Consider the following 24,429-nt stretch of genomic DNA (forward strand, 5'->3'; position numbering starts at 1 on the left):
AGCCCAGCAGGCTCCTATGTCCATGGGATTCTCCAGGCAAGAATACTGGAGTGGGCTGCCATTTCCTTCTCTAGGGGATCTTCCCGACCTAGGGATCAAATCCAGGTATCCCGTACTGCAGGCAGATTCTTTACCCTCTGAGCCACCAGGGAAGCACTAAAGCTAATAAGGAGAGAAAACAGCATGTGTTGTGGAGGGAAGAGGTGAGAAGGACAGAAAAAGAAAGAGATTATGAATAATGCCAAAACCTTTTATGTATTACTCTGGAAATGGTTTTGAACTTACATTTGAATACAGATAGATCTGATTTGTGAGTCAGTTCAGACACATTAATGCCTGCGTGTCTCTTGACTGCACTATAGAAACACATTGTTTAGTAATTCATTGAAAACTACTTCCTTGCTAGTTCTTTACCAGTTTAGATTGGATAACAAATCCTCTTAGAAGCATTATACTCTGTGTACTCTGTTGCTTTGTGTCTTATTTTTGATTCACAGTATTTGTGAATATTGCAACATTTTAATCACAATAATGGGGAAAGGTTATACAGTCATCACTCAGGAAGAACTAGAAGGAAGTTTATTCCCCTGCTCCCCTTTCCTGTTGAAATTCTCTCTGTAATTCACTTCACGTGGTCCCTTTTAGAAGAATACTAATTTTCAGTTTAAGACTTTCCTTGAGTTTACCTATTAGACTATGAATTTTAGGGTTGGAAGTAGGGGGAATCATGTTAATTTAATATGTTCTACTGCTAGACTGCAAGTTATAAGAAGAAAACTATTAGGGTGGAAAAAAATAAGGACTACATTGTAAAGCAGGAACTAAGAACTTAAACAGACATAGTCAGAAACTGATGAACAGGAAAAAATGGCTTAAATTTTTTTTAAAAGGTAGAAAAATTTATTTACACAGTCATTCTTATGATAAAAGGTAATTTTATACACTTAACATTTTAAGAGTTTCTTCTAGAATTTTGAAGGTATAAATAAATAAGCAGAAAGGAAAATAGGAAACTTGAATATTGTGTAAGATTTCTACAAAGCTGTAAGAGGAAGATGACCTGTGTCTGGGGGCCCATCCTTTCTTCCCAGCCTCCCAAATTACATTTTTATACCACTTGCACTTTGGGTTCATGTGAAGTCTAGTTTGAGAATTGTGAATGATTAGAAAGGAAAGAGAAACTTTCCTTTAATGAAAATAGTTGATTTATTCACTAACACTGTTTAGCTATGACCTGCTGTACATTGCATTATCCTACACACTAAAGGATACATGAGGCATTCAAAGAAATCTTCCACAAGCCTCTGCATTCAAAAGTGGACAGAGAAAGGTCAGTCAGTGCTCACGAGTCACACACATTCAGATTATGTAATCATTGTTCTACTTGTACGTTTTAGTTAATACTCCTGTGAATTAAAAAAATAAGTAAGCCCTAACGTGGTGAAATGTGGTGCTGGAGAAGACTCTTGAGAGTCCCTTGGACTGCAAGGAGATCCAACCAGTCCATTCTAAAGGAGATCAGTCCTAGGTGTTCATTGGAAGGACTGATGCTAAAGCTGAAACTCCAATACTTTGGCCACCTCATGCGAAGAGTTGACTCACTGGAAAAGACTCTGATGCTGGGAAGGATTGGGGGCGGGAGGAGAAGGGGACAACAGAGAATGAGATGTCTGGATGGCATCACCGACTCGATGGACATGAGTTTGAGTGAACTCCGGGAACTGGTGCTGGACAGGGAGGCCTGGCATGCTGTGATTCATGGGGTCGCAAAGAGTTGAACACGACTGAGCGACTGAACTGAACTGAACTGAATGCCCAAAGTATATTAAAAGCAGAGGTAGTAAAATAACCCCTTAACTGATATCCTTTCCTTAATATTTAGGAAGGGCTGTGTTTTGGGGAGTGAAAGTGAAAGTCACTCAGTCATGTTCGGCTCTTTGTAACCCCATGGACTATACAGTTCATGGAATTCTCCAGATCAGAATACTGAAGTTGGTAGCCATTCCCTTCTCCAGGGGATCTTCCAGACCCAGGAATTGAAGCAGTGTCTCCTGTATTGCAGTCACATTCTTAACCAGCTGAGTTACCAGGGAAGCCCAAGTTTTCTGGGAGTGTCTCTGTTAATCACCTCTTGGAGCTAGATGTAGCGCTGTCCCCCAGAATGCTGGAGGAGGGGTAAGAGAAAGGGTGAAGGGAAGGGCTCCTGGCTAATGTTTCCATGTCTCGAAGACAGTTTTAGGTTGTAACCATAGATTTATATGTTCATTTTTGTAAAGTACCTATGTTTACTGTGGACAAGGTTCATTATTTTGCAACATCTAAGATTTTTAGATGTCCTGAGGTGACAGTATATGATAAAAAGTAGAACTAATGAATTAACCAACTTGTAAATATCTTTGTTTCTTGACTGGAGAATTAACATGGACAGAGTACCCAGCAGGCTGCAGTTCATGGGGTCGCAGAGTCAGACACAACTCACGACTAAACAATAAAATATATATGTAAATATATATTTATATGTTTTATATATATAATGTATAATTATATATATATAATGTAGGTTATATATACCTATATATAGGCTTCCTGGTAGCTCAGCTGATAAAGAATTGCCTGCAATGAAGGAGACCTGGTTTTGACCCCTGGGTTGGGAAGATCCCCTGAAGGAGGGAATGGCTTCCCACCCGAGTACTCTGGCCTGGAGAATTTCATGGACTGTATAGTTCATGGGATCACAAAGAGTCGGATATGACTGAGCAACTTTCACTTCATATATATATATATATATATATATATATATTTCACTTCAAATATAATATATATACATGTTAAGTTGCCTTAGTCACGTCGGACTCTGTTGGACCCCATGGACTGTAGCCTGCCAGGCTCAGGCCCATGGTGAATCTACAGGCAAGAATACTGGAGTGGGTTCCCATGCTCTCCTCCAGGGGATCTTCCTGACCCAGGGATTGAACCCCTGTCTGTTACATCTCCTGCATTGGCAGGCAGATTCTTTACCACTAGCACCACCCGGGAAGCCTATATATATATATATATATATATATATTTGGCATGACATGAGGCATACAGGATCTTCCTTGACCAGGGATTGAACCCTTGGCCCCTACGTTTAGAGAGCAGAATCTTAACCTCTGGGCCACCAGGGAAGTCCAAATATTTTTGCTATAATTGATAAAAATAAATCATCTTGGATATGGAATGGTTAAACCATCTCTGAGAAATGTACGTCAGGACTTGTTCATTAGGTTGGCAGCAGATAAGCAGAAGGAAGTATAAAAGGAGCGATGTATATGGGTGTGTTATACTTGTATTTAGATGATAACCACTGATGCGTGTACATCTCTAGGCTGTATCACAGGAACATTTTGTTAAGAAATTCAGTGGAAACATACTTCCTCGCTAATACTTTAATAGTTTAGCTTGGATAATGAATCCTCTTAGAAGCATTATACATTGTACTCTGTTGCTCTATGTCCCATTTTTAATCAAGGAGGGACTGATGCTAAAGCTGAAACTGCAATACTTTGGCCACCTCATGCGAAGAGTTGACTCACTGGAAAAGACTCTGATGCTGGGAAGGATTGGGGGTGGGAGGAGACGGGGACAACAGAGAGTGAGATGGCTGGATGGCATCACCGACTCGATGGACATGGGTTTGAGTGAACTCCGGGAGTTGGTGATGGACAGGGAGGCCTGGCGTGCTGTGATTCATGGGGTCGCGGAGAGTCGGACACGACTGAGCGACTGAACTGAACTGAACTGAAAGGAATATAGTATTTTAATCATAACTCTAGGAATATCTTTATCTAGAGAGCTGTTGCCATTTTTGCCTCTTATGAGACATTTGTTGCCAACGCAGGATTACATTTTTTTTTCCCGCATTGAGTTGGTATAGTATATTCTTGGTTATCAAAATACTCAAATAGCTGTGAGACAGTGAAATGGTAAATATTCATGATGCGTGAGAAAGCATGATACATAACCGCATGATCTTATTTACATAAAAAAGGATGCTTAGTATCAAACAGTAAACTGCCTGTGATTTGTTTCTTGGGACTGTTTTTTGTTTTTTGTGTTTTTCATTTTCCTATTACGCACATGTTAACTTTTAAGAAATGTGTGGACCTAACAGAAACAGAAGACAATAAGAAGAGGTGGCAAGAATACACAGAAGAACTATACAAAAAAGATCTTCATGACCCAGATAACCACAATGGTGTGATCATTCATCTAGAGCTAGACATCCTGGAATGCGAAGTCAAGCGGGCCTTAGGAAGCATCACTATGAACAAAGCTAGTGGAGGTGACAGAATTCCACTTGAGCTCTTTCAAATCCTAAAAGGCAATGCCAAAAAATGCTCAAACTACCACACAGTTGCACTCATCTCACACACTAGCAAAGTAATACTCAAAATTCTCCAAGCCAGGCTTCAACAGTACAAGAACTGTGAACTTCCAGATGTTCAAGCTGGATTTAGAAAAGGCAGAGTAACCAGAAATCAAATTGCCAACATCTGTTGGATCATCGAAAAAGCAAGAGAGTTCCAGAAAAACATTTACTTCTGCTTCATTGACTATACCAAAAGTTTTTGGTTGTGTGGCTCACAACAAACTGTAGAAAATTCTTAAAGAGATGGGAATACCAGATCACCTGACCTGCCTCCTGAGAAATCTATATGCAGGTCAAGAAGCAACAGTTAGAACTGGACATGGAACAACAGACTGGTTCCAAATAGGGAAAGGAATACGTCAAGGCTGTATATTGTCACCCTGCTTATTTAACTTATATGCGGAGTACATCATGAGAAATGCTGGACTGGATGAAGCCCAAGCTGGAGTCAAGATTGGTGGGAGAAATATCAATAACCTCAAATATGCAGATTATACCACCCTTATGGCAGAAAGAGAAGAACAGCTAAAGAGCCTCTTGATGAAAGTGAAAGAGGAGAGTAAAAAAGCTGGCTTAAAACTCAGCATTCAAAAAATGAAAATCATGGCATCCGGTCCCATCGCTTCATGGCAAATAGATGGGGAAGCAACGGAAACAATGAGAGACTTTATTTTCTTGGGCTCCAAAATCACTGCAAATAGTGCCTGCAGCCATGAAATTAAAAGACACTTGCTTCTTGGAAGAAAAGTTGTGACCAACCTAGGACAGAACATTAAAAGCAGAGACGTTACTTTGCCGACAAAGGCCCATCTAGTCAAAGCTATGGTTTTTACCAGTAGTCACGTATGGATGTGAGAGTTGGACCATAAAGAAAGCTCAGAGCCAAATAACTGGTGCTTTTGAACTGTGATGTTGGAGAAGACTTTCGAGAGTCCCTTGGACTGCAAGGAGATCCTATCTGTCCATCCTAAAGGAAAGCAGTCCTGAATATTCACTGAAAGGACTGATGTTGAAGCTGGAGCTCCAATACTTTGGCTACCTGATGGGAAGAACTGACTCATTGGAAAAGACCCTGATGCTGGGAAAGATTGAAGGCAGGAGGAGGAGGGGACAACAGAGGATAAGATGGTTGGATGGCATCACCGACCAAATGGACATGAGTTTGAGTAAGCTCCGGGAGTTGGTGATGGACAGGGAGGCCTTGCATGCTACAATCTATGGGGTCGAAAAGAGTCAGGCACAACTGAACGACTGAACTGAACTGAACTTTTAAGAAATGTCATTTTTTGAAACCTTTAAAAAAAAACCCCAAACCAAAAGTGTACAGTCCTATTGTGGAAGCATCTCAAAGATGAGTCAGAGATCCAGAAGACAGCATACACCAGCCAGTATGTGATATGTGGCACCCCGGCCCCAGTTCATCTGCCAGGCTTTGTCCTTATGACGTGGGGTTTGAGATAAAGAGACTTAATTAGAGTTTAAGACTTTCATAAAGATCTTACTGCAATCCATAAGTGCAAAACTGGAAAGGCCTACAAGGTTGCCAGTAGGACAGAGGTTGGATGACAATTGCCTATCTATAGAATATTATGCAGACATTGAAAAGAATGGAGAAAAATGACATTGAGGTAACATGAAAGGATGATGAAGACATAGTTTTATAGAACAAAAGCTGTATAACTCCAAGTGTATAAAAAAGGGTCTATGTCTATCTCTCTATATATATGTATATCTTTATGTATTATATATGTATATGTGTATATATAAATGTAGATAGAATGGAAAACTAATGCCAAATTTTTACCAATGGTTGCCATTGGAGACCCAGAAGGTGGAGCAATGATGAAGAGGAACTTGAATGTTTTATCTACAGTTTATAAATCTTTTGCATTGAATTGTATCATACATTGTTAGATTAATAATAAAAGGAAAAATAAAACTGTTGGGTCTTATTTTCTAAAGTGAACTCAGAAGATAGAAAAAAGTAAAAAGTAATTTATTTTATAATACAAAGGAGGATGAGTTTGCTTCTAGTTTCTGGATGAAATTATAAAAGACAGTACATTTGGAAGACAGAAAGGAGTCCATAAACTAATATATAAAGTTAAGTTTTGATGATAATTGGCTCCTATTTTATCCACATACTTCAAACGAATCCAAGCACTTATCAGCAACCAAGATAGTAACATCTGTTTTCCTTGACGACTGGAAAGGGAAGATAATTCTCTTTTCCAAGGGCCACACATTTATGCTTTCAGATATACCTAAAATGTCTATCAGGCCTCTAAATTGCATTATAGGAAAGGCAGGGCATGTTACATAATTATTCAAAGAAAATATATTTCAGTCTAGTTCTTGCCTAAATATGTGTAAGGGAGATGGATATTGAGAAAGGGGGAGTGAGCATGTGCAGGGATGCAGCAAATGAAATTTAGCAGGAATTTGACTTGCCTGGCATTTATCTGGGTTGGGCACAACTTAACTACTCTTACACTTGTGTTACCACACACCCTCACTTCCCCTATCCCTATCCTTTTTCTCCTTACTGGCCTTGAGGCACAGTGTATAAAAGACATCAGGCAACTGTGAAAACCACTGAGCTGTAGACTCCTGAGCAGCAGTTCACCCTCCTGGGAACAGCTCTAACTCAAGTCTTTTCCACCATGAGCCTCAGACCTGACGCCACCTCCTCATTTACCGTGTCCAGCCCACTTCCTGTCCTACAGGTGTTGCTGCTGATGTCACTGCTCCTGACAATGCTGGTTCCCTCCACCAATGGAAAACGTAAGAGAAACTTTAGGGAGAGGTGAATAGTAGACTCTCTGCTTCTCCTAACCTGAGGCTGCTTCTGCTGCAGCTGTGTCTGGGGGAGGGACTGCCTTAGTGCCTTTGGGACTAGAGAAGGGCACTATATGGATAATTACAAATGGAGATGCTGTACTCTGTGGGCACTTGACCTGTGCCAGGACTTCTGCTAGGTGCTTTAGTAAAGGTTGACAGGTCGATCATATTCACAATGGCCTTGTGAGGGAAGTACTCATCAATAGATAAGATCTAGGAGATAATCACGGAGAAGGCCACTCCAGTACTATTGCCTGGAAAATCCCATGGATGGAGGAGCCTGGTAGGCTGCAGTCCGTGGGGTCGCTAAGAGTTGGACACGACTGAGTGACTTCACTTTCAATTTTCACTTTCACTCATTGGAGAAGGAAATGGCAACCCACTCCAGTGTTCTTGCCTGGAGAATCCCAGGGATGGGGGAGCCTGGGGGGCTGCTGTCTATGGGGTCACACAGAGTCGGACATGACTGAAGTGACTTAGCAGCAGCAGCAGGAGATAATCATGACCACTAATAGAATTGTACCTTCTGCCCTAGTTAGTGGTAAGGAGAGATTGCTACACGTTGAACTTCGCTGCTTGTGTGTGAAGACCACCTCTGGCATTCATCCCAGTAACATCCAAAGTTTGGAGGTCAACAGGGCAGGACCCCACTGTGCCAAAGTCGAAGTAATGTAAGTCTCTGCTTCTCTAGTATTGCCTCCCTAAGGAAGTTCTCCATCTCCCTCCCTACCACCACTGCTGGATCCCTTCTGATGATGTGCCAGGATGCTCAAGATAATTCTACTCTCTCTTGCAGAGCCGAGCTGAAGAATGGGAAGAAAATCTGCCTGAATCCGGAAGCCCCCAGAATCAAGAAAATAGTCCAGAAAATATTGGAAGATGGTGGGTCAGCTGCTTAATCTTTTTCACTTTCTGTCAAACCTTTTTATCTCCCAAGAAGAACAGAAGTTGAAATCTTGGCTTTCTAGAGTTCTTATTTATCCAGGATACCTAGTCATACTATATTAAACTTTGGATATGTTTTCCATTCTGTCTCAAAAAGTCACAATTTGTTCTGAGATGGCTGGTTAATAAATGACAGGGAGAAGATAAAAGTGAGCATGGCTAGGGTGTAAGACAGTCTCAAGGATGTATTGTATAACAGGAGGAATATAACCAATATTTTGCAATAACTGTAAATGGAAAGTAACCTTTTAAAATAGTGTAAAAACATTCTGAAAATTAATAAAAAAGAAAGGCTTGTTTCAAAATACAACATATGTTTTATTCCCTAACTCTTGGCTAAATGTGGTAATGTGTTTTGCATTTCTTTCTTTAAAAGTTTCTTTCCAAATACATTTGTCTTAACTTATCATGCTCCACTGTACTGGTAGACTAGACATGACCATGATGATTCCATAATGGTAAGTGATATTAGAAACCACACACAGCCCAGCATGGAGCACTTGCTCAATAAATGTTTATTAATACATTTAGGGATTTAATAGATTTTTCATTGTGTTAGTCCTAGGATGTCTTGTTTCAAAACATTATCTGAAAGATTTTTCCAATGTTTACTTTAGCCTTCAAATCCTAACAATAATAAAATTGTAGAATGTGAGTCTTGTGAGCAGTGGTTATTTACTTTATAGTAGACACACTTAATACCAGTAGAGCAAACAATATGTGATGGTATATGATATCATATATATCTTCAATGATACAGTATTTTTAATAATAACAACAGATTCTCCTTGGTGTTGAATATTTTACCCCAACATGTTTGTACATTTTTGCTTACTTAATATCTACATGGTTACATTTTCTGTATGAGAATCAGTCTTGCAAATAAGGACAAGAGAGAATTTAAACTTTACCAGACTACTAATTATTTTATAATCAACAGAATCTCTTTCATTCTAATCCCTTAAAACATACCCATACTATTCTTACAGAAATATTAACATAAAATCAAACTTATTATTGCTTTGTTGTCATATATTATTACTTTTAACAGAATTATTAGGGGGAAAAGCCTTAATTATCTTTTTATTTTTTAAAAACGTTGGTATTTAACAAAATGGATAACAAAATTCACTGGTTGATGATTTGTGCTATTTTTAATGTACTATAGTAATAGCTAAACTTTATTAATAACTATTAATATTATTATATTTATAACACTATTAATATGCCAGAGAAAATAATTGTTTTGCGTGCATTATAATTAAATAATTGTAAAGAATTAAATAATTCTTACAAGATAGCTATGATGTGGTTAAGAGCACATCCTCTAAAGAGAGAATAACTGGGTAACTTAGTCCGCCACTTACTAGCTGTGAAACTTTGGTCAGGTTGCATAAATTCTCTGTGCCTTGTTTCTTCATTTCTAAAATGGCCTAATAATATTGCTTATCTCATGGAGTTGATGTGAAAATTAAGAGCTAATAAATTCAAAGTGCTGAAAATAATCCATGTCACACAATAATCCATAGGTCAATGTTAGTATTTATTATTATTATAATTAGCATCCCCAATGCTACAGGGAGAAGGCAAAGGCAACCCACTCAGGTACTATTGCCTGGAAAATCCCATGGATGGAGGAGCCTGGTGGGCTACAGTCCATGGGGTCGCTAAGAGTCTGACACGACTGAGAGACTTCACTTTCACTTTTCACTTTCATGCATTAGGGAAGGAAATGGTGACCCACTCCAGTGTTCTTGCCTGGAGGATCCCAGGGACGGGGGAGCCTGGTGGGCTGCCGTCTATGGGGTCGCACAGAGTCGGACACAACTGAAGCGACTTAGCAGCAGCAGCAGTAGTGCTGCAGAGAAGAAATCGAAGTTCAAAGAAATTAGGAAATTTGCCTCAGAATCAAATAACTAAGTAGGTGGCAGAGGGGCGATTTGAAACTGTGCTATTAATCACAACATCTTAACACTTTGCTTGATTTTTCTTTCTCTAATGAAGAGATTATATTATGTTTCACATAATGTTATTGACACAGAAAATAAGACTTGATACATAAATAGCATACTAAACATCCTATGATGATTATAGAAGACATCAGCTCATCTACCCCAACCTGAACGTGGAGTTTAGGGAGCACTCATGTATGAAGCATTTAGTTCACAATCTATGCATTGTTAGGTTTCTTTTTATTATGCTTTCATCATTATAGATTTGATGGCTTAAATGTTTTGTGTACAAAATAAACACATTTATTAAGTAATAGTTAGCAAATAATACACACAAATAAACATGTAATAAATAAAGCACTCACGGTCATCAGTTTTTCACCAATAATTTAAAATAGCTCAGCATCTCATTCATTTCTCTAGGATCTCCTACTGAAATCCAGGAGGGCCACCTCCTGAGACACGACACAGTTTTTACACTATGCTAATACCTCCTTCATTATGCATATGTCTTTTACTTTTGTGAGCACATATTGAATTATTCTATTTAGATGCAGAGAAAGAATGAATTAAATGCCACTACTCCCTGAGTTTCTTTACACTGCAAATATTGAATTTTGGGGGTCAGATTGTACAAATCCAGTATGTTGCCCATCCATATCCATTCCCTATGTGCTAACCCAAATGGGATCTCAAGTTTCAGTTCCATAAATACATATGACTTATACCACATGCTCTACTAGCCATTGTGAAGATGCTGGGTATTCAAAGACCTATAAGTCATGGAGAATTGTCCTTGAAGAGATAATTGTCTGGTGGGAGATGCAGACAGGCTGACAAATAATTACAACCACATGTTCGTATAGAGGTATGCTCCTACTGCACAAAGAAACAGCACTTGAACATGTCAAAGCCTCATCATTATCATTTTCAACATTCATCATCTTCACTAATGTAGAGCTTTATATTGAGTCCCTACCAGGGAGCTGGAGAAGGGAAAGGCAACCCACTCAAATATGCCTGCCTGGAGAATCCCATGGACAGAGGAGCCTGGTGGGCTACAGTCCAGGGGGTCTCAAAGAGTTTGACATGACTGAGCAACCAACACTTCACTTTTCCTTTTAGCAGGGAGTTAGAATAGTGATAGACAACACTATCTCACAGCTCATGGAACTTTTCATTTAGGAAAAGAAACCATTTTAAATACATTTAAATATGTATGCATGTCATGTGCATGTGTTTATATGAGCTGTGACAAACAGGAGAAGCAGTGGGTGCTACATGACAACAAAAGGGAACATGAGTTGCTTTAGCTGTCAGGGAAGATCCCTCTGGGGAGGCAATATTTCAGCTGACATCAGAAATATGAGTAGAACTTAGCTAGATGAAAGGACAGGTGGTGAGAGAGTAAGAGAAAGCACATTCCAGGTCTAGGAATTCAACCGCACATCCCTGCAGAGGTCAGGTCCTGCTGAGCCTTAAGAGGTCAGCTTGGTCCATTCAGTGGGCTTCCAAGGCCCTTCACCGCAATTAATCAGTATGACAGAGAGCCTCTGGCTTTGAGATGAGGGTGTATTTTTCCCTAATCAAAGCCAAAGTCATTCTTTCTAAGGGAAGGGAAGATGGTCTTGAGGCAGGAGATAGAAAGGCCCCGGAGCAAAGAGTTGGAGTTTGTTTTCTGTGGACTGATACCCCAAGACAAAAATAGCAAGAACACTGAAGGGAGGAGGCTAGGCCCTGCCCACATAGAAGATGAGAGGCCACATATTTCTCATTCTCTAAGTCAGGAGCCCTGCCTGAACTCAGTTCAGTTCAGTTGCTCAGTCATGTCCAACTCTGCAACCTCATGGACTGCAGCATCACCAACTCCCGGAGCTTGCTTAAACTCATGTTCATTGAGTCAGTGATAACATCCAACCATATCATCCTCTCTGGTCTCCTTCTTCGCCTTCAATCTTTCCCAGCATCAGGGTCTTTTCCAATGAGTCAGTTCTTCGCATTAGCTGGCCAAAGTACTGGAGCTTCAGCTTCAGCATAGGTCCTTCCAATGAATATTCAGGACTGCTTTCCTTTAGGATTAACTGGTTTGATCTCCTTGCTGTCAAACAGACTCTCAAGAGTCTTCTCCAACACCACAGTTCAAAGGTATCAATTCTTTGGTGCTCAGTTTTCTTTATGGTCCAACGCTCACATCTATACATGACCACGGGAAAAACCATAGCTTTGACTGGACAAACCTTTGTTGGCAAAGTAATGTCTCTGCTTTTTAATATACTATCTAAGTTGGTCATAGCTTTTCTTCCAAGGAACAAACGTCTTTTAATTTCATGGCTGCAGTCACCATCTGCAGTGATTTTGGAGCCCAAGAAAATAAAGTCTTTCAGTTTCTATTTTTTCCCCATCTATTTGCCATGAAGTGATGGGACCAGATGCCATGATTTTTATTTTTTGAATGCTGAGTTTTAATCCAGCTTTTTCACTCTCCTCTTTCACTTTCATCAAGAGGCTCTTTAGTTCCTCTTCACTTTCTGCCATAAGGGTGGTGTCATCTGCATATCTGAGGTTATTGATACTTCTCCCGCCAATCTTGACTCAAGCTTGGACTTCATCTAGTCTGGCATTGTGCATGACATACTCTGCATATAAGTTAAATAAGCAAGGTGACAATATAAAGTTTTGACATACTTCTTTCCCAATTTGGAACCAGTCAGTTGTTCTATGTCTGGTTCTAACTGTTGCTTCTTGACCTGCATACAGATTTCTCAGGAAGCAAGTAAGGTGGTCTGATATTCCCATCTCTTGAAGAATTTTCCACAGTTTGTTGTGATCCACACAGTCAGAGTCTTTAGTGTAGTCACTGAAGCAGAAATAGATGTTTTTCTGGAACTCTCTTGCTTTTTTCTATGATCCAGTGGATATTGGCACCTTGATCTCTGGTTCCTCTGCCTTTTCTAAATCCAGCTTGTACATCTGGGAGTTCTCAGTTCTCTTAATGTTGAAACCTCGCTTGGAGAATTTTGAGCATCACTTTGCTAGCATGTGAAATGAGCTCAACTGTGCAGTAGTTTGAACATTCTTTGGCATTGCCTTTCTTTGGGATTGGAAAGAAAACTGGCCTGTTCCAGTCCCGTGACCCCTGTTGAGTTTTCCAAATTTTCGGGCATATTGAGTGCAGCACTTTCACGGCATCATCTTTGAGGATTTCAAATAGCTCAACTGGAATTCCATCACCTCCACTAGCTTTGTTCATAGTGATGCTTCCTAAGGCCCACTTGACTTTGCAGTCCAGGATGTCTAGCTCTAGGTGAGTGGTCACAGCATCATGGCTATCTGGGTCATTAAGATCTTATTTTATATAATTCTTCTATGTATTCTTGCCACCTCTTCTTAATATCTTCTGCTTTTGTTAGGTCCATATCGTTTCTGTCCTTTATTGTGCCCATCTTTGCATGGAATGTTCCCTTGGTATCTCTAATTTTCATGAAGAGATCTCTAGTCTTCCCCATTCTATTGTTTTCCTCTATTTCTTTGCATCGTTCATTTAGGAAGTTTTTCTTATCTCTCCTTGCTATTCTTTGGAACTCTGCATTCAGATGGATATATCTTTCCTTTTCTCCTTTGCCTTTCACTTCTCTTCTTTTCTCAGCTTTTTGTAAACCCTTCTCAAACAACTATTTTGCCTTTTTGCATTTCTTTTTCTTGCAGATGATTTTGATCACTGCCTCCTTGACAATGTTAGGAACCTCCATCCATAGTTCTTCAGGCATTGTGTCTAATCCCTTGAATCTATTTGTCACTTCCACTGTATAATCATAAGGGATTTGATTTAGGTCATACCTGAATGGTCTAGTGGTTTTCCCTACTTCAATTTAAGTCTGAATTTAGCAATAAGGAGTTCATGATCTGAGCCACAGTCATATACAGAGAGGCTCCTTGAAAGTCAAAAAGGGAGGAGGTGCCATTCCATGTTAAGTGATGCTAACTACCCATAGACATCTTCTAATTGGTTAAGTGATGCATGCATACACATGGGAGGATTCTGAGATATACCAAATACAGACTCTGAACCAGGAAAATAAAAATGATTGACCAAAAGAAACGTGGAAGAAATGCCCCCATGAAAGTGATTTAAACTACCACGAGAGCGAGACTCTCTCACTAAGTCCACCCGTGTGTCTATCCACACATACTCTACTTTTTTTTTTTCCTCCTAAGAAACACGTCACTTGTTTCACTACTTTTCCTCTTTGTGAGAATTTTTTTGTGCAAAGCTGAAAAGCCAGTGCCTTGTCACTGACCACTGGTCTAGTGGCTAATATTTGGTGCTTTCCCCACCACCACCCGACCTTAATCTCTGGCCAGGAACCGAAACCCTACTTCAAGCTGCTGCAGGTTGAGGCCAGCAGAGATCAGTCCACATTGACCCCTGAACTTTTTCGTGCAGGATTCTGGTGGCATCTTTTCCATAGTCAGCTCCCATATGCTCTGTGTCCTCCTGAGAGCACCCCTGCTCCCGCCAATGGTGCAGCCCACCTCACCCTGTCCCTGGTGGCAGCAGGGTCTGGAAGACCTGAACACTATCCTTGGTCTCTCTTCCAGGGTGAGCAAAATGAAGAAATACCTGGGCAGTAAAGTTTTTACAGAAAGAATGAATCCAGATATTCATGTTACAATTCTTAGAATAAGAGGACTTACGAGGACAACAGATTTTGCTTCCTAGGATGTATTGGTTGATGGTTGATAAAGCTGGGGAGATCCCATTCAAGAGTCTGGGGAAGCTTTCCATATTCACCTAACTTCTGGAACCAAGTCCTCACCTAGAGACCAAATTCAACTTTTTAGCAGCAGAACACCATGACAAAACACACATCTTGAAGACACACAGCTGCCAGGTTCAACTCAATGGTCATCCACAAGAAACAGAAGTGAAGGAGCAGTTCTTGAGAAGGCAGTTGGGAGAAGGAAACAGAAACTCCTGCTGCAGAAATTGCGAAACAGTGACTGCAGAGAGCCTCTACTATTGCACATAACAAAGAAAACAGACACTTTTAGGGACTTCCCTGGTGGTCCAGCGGTTACGAATCCACTTGCCAAGGCAGGGGCCACAGGTTCCATCCATGATCCAGGAAGATTCCACATGGTGCAGGGCAACTACCCAAGCCCCCTGTGTCTAGGGCTGGTGCTTTCCAACAAGAGAAGCCACTGTAATGAGAGACTCCCCCAGCACTGCAAGAAGAGTAGCCCCTGCTGGCAATTGGCGAAAGCCCCTACATAGCAAGGGAAGATCTAGCACTGCCAATAAATAAATGAATAATAAAGGCGTTTTTATAAGGTTGAAGTACTATTTCTAACTGTACGAATGTAATGTGAATTCAGGGTGGGGGTTGGATCCTGCCACCAGCTCCCAGTAAGACTGCTAATCTCTGGCTTTTTTTCTCGCCTAATCTTGTCTGTCCAGAGCCCAATTCTGCAAGTGTCCTTTTCCGCACCGCGGTTCCCCACCCTCCACCCCAAGCTTCCGAAGAAGCGGCCAGACGGCAGGGATAAAACGGGTCTGGAGAGGATGGGGAACCACGAGTCTGCGGAGCGCCAGTCTGCTGCCCGTGCGCTGGCTCTCGGCTCCGGCTGGCACTCCTGAGCGCGATGAACCCGGCAGTCGCACCCCAAGCCTCCCGCTCGCGGTCCAGCCAGGGGCTGCTTCTCCTGGGGCTGCTGCTCCTGCCAGCCATCGCCCTCGCCCAAGGTGAGCGCTGACGGAAGCAGGGCGGGGAGAGGTCCGGGGCAGCAGAGAGTCCAGGAAGTCCCGGGAACGGAGTCGGTAATCTCCGGATCCCAGCTAGGATTTCCCGAGCGCTCGCTACGTGTGAAGGCGCGGTGCCACGTGCTGCCCGGTGCGCTGGATCACCTAGCCGGTAATGCTCTTTCAGAGGGATGTGGTTTGTGGATGTGGATGAGGAAATGAAGGTTCAAGGCAGTGAGAAGATCCCCAAGGTCCCTCTGACTATTCACAGAGTCGTCATTCCCTGCCACCTTCGTCCCGCTCCCAATGGACCCTGAAGGTGGAGAGGAGGACCTGCAATGCGTGTGCCTGAAGACCACTTCGGGGATTCACCCCAGGCACATCTCCAGCCTGGAAGTGATCGGGGCCGGGCTCCACTGCCCCAGTCCCCAACTGATGTGAGTCCTGGAACTTGCTTCTTTCGTCCCCACCCTCTGCTCTCCCCTTCCCCACCGTCCCTCTAAACCCCGCCGCCTCCCCGACAGCCTAATTCTAAATTCAAACCCCGAGGACTGAAACGCACCCCTCTTCTTTCTCTGGCAGAGCTACGCTGAAGACGGGGAGGAAAATTTGCCTGGACCAGCAGAATCCTCTGTATAAGAAAGTAATCAAGAGGCTTTTGAAGAGTTAGCTGCCTAAATCTCTATAGAAAATGTTTCCTCTTCTTTTTTTTTTTAAATTTTAAATCTACCTGTGGAAAACAAATCATCTGATGTTTTTATTATCCTTGAAACTATACATAAATAAAAAAATGAAGTTTTGATAGTATGCCTCAATAGAGCAAGGAAATAACGTTGACATATCACAATTTCATATGAAGAAAAATCTCCAGAATTTTAAGCAAAAATGTATTTTGAAAGAAGATTTGGTTTAATAAAAACTGGCTTTATTTAGTATATGTTGGCTGATGAAATTTGCATATTTCTGTGATTATATTTCTTAATAACTACTTATTTACCTATTAATGTCACAATTAACTTTGCCAATAAATATTAATTGCACTTAAACTTTCTGGGCTGCTTTTCTAAAAAAAATTAAATATAGCGGACTCTGCTTTTATCCCCTTAAAATTTATACTGCACCCTAGGATAGAAAATTGATAAAAATGAAACTAGAATTCTCTACTACTTAATGGAAATATATTCCAGAGCATGACATTAAAATATTTTACTCATTATTGGTCCTTTAATAATGTTGACATTTCACAAAAATGAAATGTTAAAAACAGTTCTTGGGGTCTTCCCTGGGAGCCCAGTGGTTAAAACTCCACACTTCCAGTGCAGGAGGCACCAGTTCAACCCTGGGTCAGGGAACTAAGATCCCACTTGTCATGGGATGTGGCCAAAAAAAAAGAAAATCAGTTCTTGTGCTCATGTTAATACTAGTAATAAATCCCACATTTGGCAAGCTTACAGAATTGGTTCTTATTACACTCCATTTAGATACCATGAGTTTTGCTCTGAGCAGGAAAATGTTTTTAATAGATGTTTTCCTCAATATTCTTAGGTTCAGGAAAGCCTACTAACAGTTTGTCACTGGCCCATGAGTTATATTGGAGATATTGAGGTTGTGTGTTAAACAGCTGTGGAAATTAAGAGAGATACAGGTTGTATTTTCATTTATTCTTTGAGAAGACACTGCTATGCTAAGGGAAGAAAGGATGGTGTTGAAAGATGGGTGCATTAGTTACCTTGCTTCTGTAACAAAGTACCAAAAAGATTCTGTGGTTTAAACAACACAGATTTGTTATCATACAGTTCTAGATGTCACAAGCCAAAAATGGGGCTTACAGGCTAATCGGAAGGTGTCCTCAGAGCTGAATTCCTTCTGGAGGTTCTAGCAACAATCCATTTCCTCGACTTTCTCAGCTTCAAGAAGACACCTGCATTCCACAACTCCTGGCCCCTACCTCTGTCTTCAAACTACATCACTTGAACTTCTGCTTTTATTGTCACCTCTGAGCCTTCTAGTTACACCCTGCCCACCTCTTAAAAGGACCCTGTGAAATATTTTTTTGCTCTATAAGGTTAGGGTATGGAGATCCTACCATAATGGGCAAGAAAGCAGCTTTGGTTGAAGCAGGAGAAAGCTACAGACCTTTACCCATGAGCTAATGCCATTTCAACCTAAGGTGGCAGTGTTTGTGTAGACTCAGGCTTAGACTGCTAAGAGAAAATGGAGAATGCCCTATTCTGTCTTCTTGAGGTGGGGGAAGTGAGGAGGCTTTGAGATATCAAACTCCTTAAACATTCACAGAACTAGAACAAATAATCTCACAATTTGTATGGAAATACAAAAAACCTCGAATAGCCAAAGCAATCTTGAGGAAGAAGAATGGAACTGGGGGAATTAACCTGCCGGACTTCAGGCTCTATTACAAAGCCACAGTCATCAAGACAGTATGGTACTGGCATAAAGACAGAAATATAGATCAATGGAACAAAATAGAAAGCCCAGAGATAAACCCACGCTCCTATGGACACCTTATCTTCGACAAAGGAGGCAAGAATATAAAATGGAGAAAAGACAGTCTCTTTTACAAATGGTGCTGGGAAAACTTGTCAGCCACTTGTAAAAGAATGAAACTAGAACACTTCCTAACACCATACACCAAAATAAACTCAAAATGGATTAAAGATCTAAATGTAAGACCAGAAACTATAAAACTCCTAGAGGAGAACGTAGGCAAAACACTCTCCGACATAAATCACAGCAGGATCCTCCAAGACCCACCTCCCAGAATATTGGAAATAAAAGCAAAAATAAACAAATGGGACCTAATTAAAATCAAAAGCTTCTGCACAGCAAAGGAAACTCTAAGCAAGGTGAGAAGACAACCTTCAGAATGGGAGACAATAATTGCAAATGAAGCAACTGATAAAGGACTAATCTCCAAATTATACAAGCAGCTCCTGCAGCTTAATTCCAGAAAACTAAGTGACCCAATCAAAAAATGGGCCAAAGAACTAAACAGACATTTCTCCAAAGAAGACATAAAGATGGCTAATAAACACATGAAAAAATGCTCAACATCCCTCATCATCAGAGAGATGCAAATCAAAACCACAATGAGATACCATTTCACACCAGTCAGAATGGCTGCTATCCAAAAGTCTACATGCAATAAGTGCTGGAGAGGGTGTGGAGAGAAGGGAACCCTCTTACACTGTTGGTGGGAATGCAAACTAGTACAGCCACTATGGAGAACAGTGTGGAGATTCCTCAGAAAACTGGAAATAGAACTGCCATATGATCCAGCGATCGCACTCCTGGGCATACACACCGAGGAAACCAGAATTGAAAGAGACACATGTACTCCAATGTTCATTGCAGCACTGTTTATAATAGCCAGGACATGGAAGCAACCTAGATGTCCATCTGCAGATGAATGGATAAGAAAGCTTTGGTACATATACACAATGGAGTATTTCTCAGCCATCAAAAAGAATGCATTTGAATCAGTTTTAATGAGGTGGATGAAATTGGAGCCAATTATACAGAGTGAAGTAAGCCAGAAAGAAGAACATCAATACCGTATATTAACGCATATATATGGAATTTAGAAAAATGGTAACCTGAACCCTGTATAAGAGACTGCAAAAGAGACATAGGCATTTAGAACAGTCTTTGGGACTCTGTGGGAGAGGGTGAAGGTGGAATGATTGGAGAGAATGGAATTGTAGCATGTATATTATCATAAGTGACCAGTCCAGGTTCGACGCATAAAAAAAAAAAAAAAAAACTCCTTAAACAGACACTGGGTTTCCCAGGTGGTGCAAGGGGTGAAGAACCCACCTGCCAATGCAGGAGAAGCAAGAGACTTGGGTTCAATCCCTGGGTTGGGAAGATCCCCTCAAGGAGAACATGGCAACCCACTCTGTATTCTTGCCTGGAGAATCCTACAGACAGAGGATCCTGGCAGACTACAGGGTCACAAGAGAGTCGGACACGACTGAAGCAATTTAGCACAAATAGATACTATTTACAGAGGTTTATAAAGTATTTCAGAGTATCATCTACATTTCCATATCCACTTTGCATGCTAGGTAATATTATTCCCATTGTAGAGTTGTGCTAACAGTCTCAGAAAGACTGAGTCTCTCAAGACCACTTTGCTGAAGGCTGAGCAGGTCAGACTTCCCCCTCTGTGCTCTTGCTTTCACAGTGGGCTGCCTCTCACACAAGCACATTTTTCAGAGAGGAACTGACCCCAAAACCAGCTCTTGGAGGTGGTGTAGGTATTTGCCAAGGGAAAAAAGGAAAAATGAAACGGTCACAAGATGACAAAATAAAAAGACACATGACCATTAGGTCCTCAGCATGTTTATCATTCTGCAGAACTAGAGTGTCCACTGGGAGAGGTCTTCCAACTAGTTTCACTCCTTTGATGCTTTTCACTTTGGGGCCACCCTGTGCACCTTCGCCCAAATTGTCATCAAGGTCCAAAGTCCTTAGCATGGTCCGCGTGGATGGGCTATACTCACTTCCCCTCTGTGCCTCAGTTTCCTCATCTATGAAATGGGGATGAATGTCTAATTCATAGATTATTGTGGGGACTAAATAGATGATGTACGCGAACACTTGGCATAACTCCTCTTATATAGTCTATACTTAAAAATTAGCAACTATTATAAACAACTATTATTATTTCTCTCAATATTGCTCTAAATACACAATTCCAGTCAGACTGTATCGCTGAGTAAGGCATTTAACAGAGTGATTCTTGGTGATAATTATTAAAATAAAACAAACAGTTGTAAGAGCAACATTTCTCAAGCTAAATGAACTTTGGGAGACGATACATTGGAAATGAGGTGCTCATGGTAAAATACTTTTTTTTTGCCTGTTTTTGTTTTACTGCCTGATTCAAAAAACATAGATAGTTGGAGTCAGTAATTCCTAAGTATGACTCAAAGGGCCAAAGGACCAAAATAAATTTTACAAAGTCCTCCAGTTCTGGGGCCTTGTTAATCCTCCCTTCAGAATCACCATGGCTAATCAGCCTGAGAATACTTTCAAGCTGCCGCCTTTATCAGCAATGGCGCTGAGAGAGGGCTTTCCTGCCAGGAAGTCTCAATCAGGTAACAATTTACTGTAGCTGCCTGCTGTTCAAACATTCATGGAGTGATAACGATTGAATGGACTTGAACTTTTTTCTTTCTTTCTTTTTTTTCTGACAGGAATTAGTCAGCAGAAAATGTCCACAAACTAGGCGCTTACTACAGTCATAGACCCTATCAACAAACAAAACCACCAAAGGGTATTTTGCTCTGGGATATTCTTTTTCGTTTTTTTCCTTTTAAGGCCGTTGTGGTAAAAAATACTTCCTCTTGAGCACATGGAGTTTTGAGGTCTTAGTTGGTTATAAAGTTATACTCATATTTTTTATCATTATAAAAGGCAGTGAATGCATGCTCACTGTAGATAGCATAGAAATACAGAGGAAATAAGGAGAAAAAAGTTCTTTAATGTAGTTTCACTACTCAAAGATGTTCTTTCTATTTTTTCAAAATATTAGTTATTTGATATTGTTATGAGGAAAACTGCTAATTTTCAATAAAATACTATTGTATGCAATCATAAAAGGAACACAATAATTACTTCATCATGTTGAAATTTGTTAGCAAGTACTCTTATTTCAATTTGGGGTAATAAAATAAGTTTTTACATGACTAGGGAAATAATAAACCTATGTGATCTGGCAGCCATTTATATATAAACGGGGCAACCCTTGTGGCTCAGACAATAGGTAAAGAACCTGCCTGTAACACGGGAGACCTGGGTTTGATCCCTGGGTCAGGAGGATCCCCAGAGAAAGGAATGGCAACCCACTCCAGTATCCTTGCCCGAAGAATTCCATGGACAGAGGATGGGGTTGCAGTCCATGGGTGTGCAAACAGTAGGACACAACTAAGTGACCAACACTTTCACTGTCACTGTATTGTGGAGATTCTATGTCCTTTGCAGCTTCTACTTATATTCCTTGCCCATTCTGCTTCAGCCACATGCATCTTGGTTTGGGGGTCTAATGCAAACTGAATTGAGGGCCAAAAGTACCTGCTTTCTAGAACATGTTGGGAAAGAAGCAAAGACATTCATTGAATATAATTAGTGGTTTCATACTTATTTCTTCATCCTGTGTGATTCTTCTTTATCCTTGTGGTTGCTGGTTTTAACCCAACAAGCTTCTAAGACAGTCTGGGTTACATCTTTTGACTCTATGTGACCATGAGTCTCCTTAGTTTTCTCATCTGCCAAGCAAGGGCAGTAATATCCACCCCACAGGACTCTGGAAAGTAGCAAATCTCACTTATGATTGAAACCATCCCAGGCCTGAGTCAAAATTGGAACTTAATAAGTAAAAGCTACTTTTCTTCCCTTTTTTGGAGTTTTATCCCCAGAGCAGATATCATTTGCAAACAGTGGTGGCCACAATCCTTGAACTAAGAAGCAACCCATTAAGAATGTGATCAACAAGCTGTAACTGCCTCCCCATCCCAGAACCATAACCCAAAATTTGAGCGCAGATAACCTGTTAATATGATAGGCACAAGTATTTTCCCTTTGTGGTAACAACTAAAAGAAAATTAAATAATAAAACCACAATGTTTATCAACCAGCATATCTACAAGATTATAAAATCCACAGGACATCTGATGATTGAGAATTTGGCTTAACCATCTATTTAGTAAAGAAAGCAAGGTAAAGGAATAAACTTTGGATATAACCTTGTCAAATATTTATTTCTTTGCTGAGGCAGACATAATAAAGAGATTATAGTATTACTAGCCTGTGTTGTGGTGAGGTAGTAAACTTGAAAGGAGGGTGTGGGGACAATCAGCTCTTACTTATCAGCTGTTTGGGCAAAGAGTCTTCTTTTTCTGGTAATTCTAGGGATGATGATAGGATCTGCTGGGCAAAAAGAAATAAAGCAATTTACGTACACTCCCATTAGAATTACAACCAGACTGCACTGTGATTATTTATCCGTTTTCCTTTTTTAGATTAAGGAGTAAGGGTCATGCGTACTAACCTCTCTTCATTCCCACTTCCAGAAAAATGTCTGACTGTGTTGGTGCTAAATAAATGATTGTCAGCTGGTAACTACACGGAGGAAATAATGCAGTTAGTACTGTTGAGTAATGGTGCAACTGGGTGCAGGTTGAGGCACCTTGCCAGTAGAGAGTTGGCTGAATGTTAAAGACTCTCTTCCCAACTCCTGACCTTGTTAACCTTGGAGATTTCACCAAACTATCCACAGACATAACACACTCATGCATTTGCCCAGTAAATGATTTATAATTTTTTTTTTGTTAGTCGCATTTATAGCTGTTAGAGAATCTGTTACGAGTTCCCCTCATCTGTCCATCTACATAGTTCAATAACACACAGGTGCTATAATATGTGCTAATTAGACACTATTGATGGTCGATATTCACATTTGATGCATAACATAAACATATGTAACATACATATATGTAATATACACATATTTAAAACACAGCAAAGCCATACTTTCTCTACATCTGCCATAATTTCCACCATACCTAGTTGGGTCTCATATTTCCTTAATACAGTCAACCACTTCAGAAATATCAATCAATGAACTAGCTAGATCATACAGTAGCAGAGCCACCTCTGAAATAAGTATCATTCAGAATCCTCTGTCTCCAAGATTACCTGATTATATGGAAGAAGCCTGGAAAGGAAAAATAAAAGCAAAAATATTTCTGGCTAAAAAATTGGAAAATAATGAACACTGGAAAACACCATGGACATTATTCTCAATGTCAGGTTTTTATGATGAGTCATAATTTTCCTAGTTGAAATTTTTTTGCTATGCATTCTATTTTCTTTTGCAATTTATTTACATTCATCTTCTGACTTCCTAAGTTTTGTTTCCATTAATACCTTAATGTCGTAACGATGATTTCATTTCCAAAATAAATTTCTTATGTGATTCTAAGAAAAGTTTTCTCATTTCCTTATTCTTTTCCAATTTTGACAATCCTATTGTCATTTATTTAGTGAGTACTACTTTCAGAAAGCCCAGGAAACAATTTTAAGAACATGGAGATAAAAAGAAATTTACAAAAGCATTCTTAAAAACCAACAAACCTCAAAAAAAATCCCTGCCAAAAGTTAATACATTGAATAGTTTTCAGTGTTAACTGAATGATTTTAAATATTTATAGACTGATCATAACATCAGATAATCATGCCACTGACAGAAAAATAAATGATCTACCATTGCAAACTTTGACTGTGTGGACTACAACAAACTCTGGAAAATTCTTAGAGATGGGAATACCAGACCACCTGACCTGACTCTTGAGAAATTTGTATGCAGGTCAGGAGGCAACAGTTAGAACTGGACATGGAACAACAGACTGGTTCCATATCAGGAAAGGAGTACTCAAGGCTGTATACTGTCACCCTGCTTATTTAACTTATATGCAGAGTACATCATGAGAAAAGCTGGGCTGGATGAAGTACAAGCT

The 24,429-nt window shown here is 40.3% G+C and overlaps 2 protein-coding genes across 2 annotated transcripts; both read left to right on the forward strand.

Annotated features, from left to right (window-relative positions):
• Positions 1 to 6,938: 6,938 nt before the first annotated feature.
• Positions 6,939 to 8,507, forward strand: PPBP (pro-platelet basic protein). Its single transcript, XM_055434667.2, has 3 exons — positions 6,939 to 7,195; positions 7,788 to 7,923; positions 8,049 to 8,507. Exons 1-3 carry the CDS (start codon positions 7,075 to 7,077, stop codon positions 8,149 to 8,151), a joined length of 360 nt encoding a protein of 119 aa, XP_055290642.2. The 5' UTR covers positions 6,939 to 7,074; the 3' UTR covers positions 8,152 to 8,507.
• A 7,180-nt stretch (positions 8,508 to 15,687) lies between these two features.
• LOC129561849 (platelet factor 4) lies at positions 15,688 to 16,935 on the forward strand. Its single transcript, XM_055434668.2, has 3 exons — positions 15,688 to 15,892; positions 16,161 to 16,326; positions 16,472 to 16,935. The coding sequence occupies exons 1-3, from the start codon at positions 15,793 to 15,795 to the stop codon at positions 16,557 to 16,559; spliced, it is 354 nt and encodes a 117-aa protein (XP_055290643.2). The 5' UTR covers positions 15,688 to 15,792; the 3' UTR covers positions 16,560 to 16,935.
• The last annotated feature ends 7,494 nt before the right edge of the window (positions 16,936 to 24,429 follow it).

The sequence above is a fragment of the Moschus berezovskii genome, chromosome 5 (assembly GCF_049115385.1).
Source record: "Moschus berezovskii isolate FMDL1 chromosome 5, NW_MosBer_1.0, whole genome shotgun sequence".
Classification (NCBI taxonomy): Eukaryota; Metazoa; Chordata; class Mammalia; order Artiodactyla; family Moschidae; genus Moschus; species Moschus berezovskii.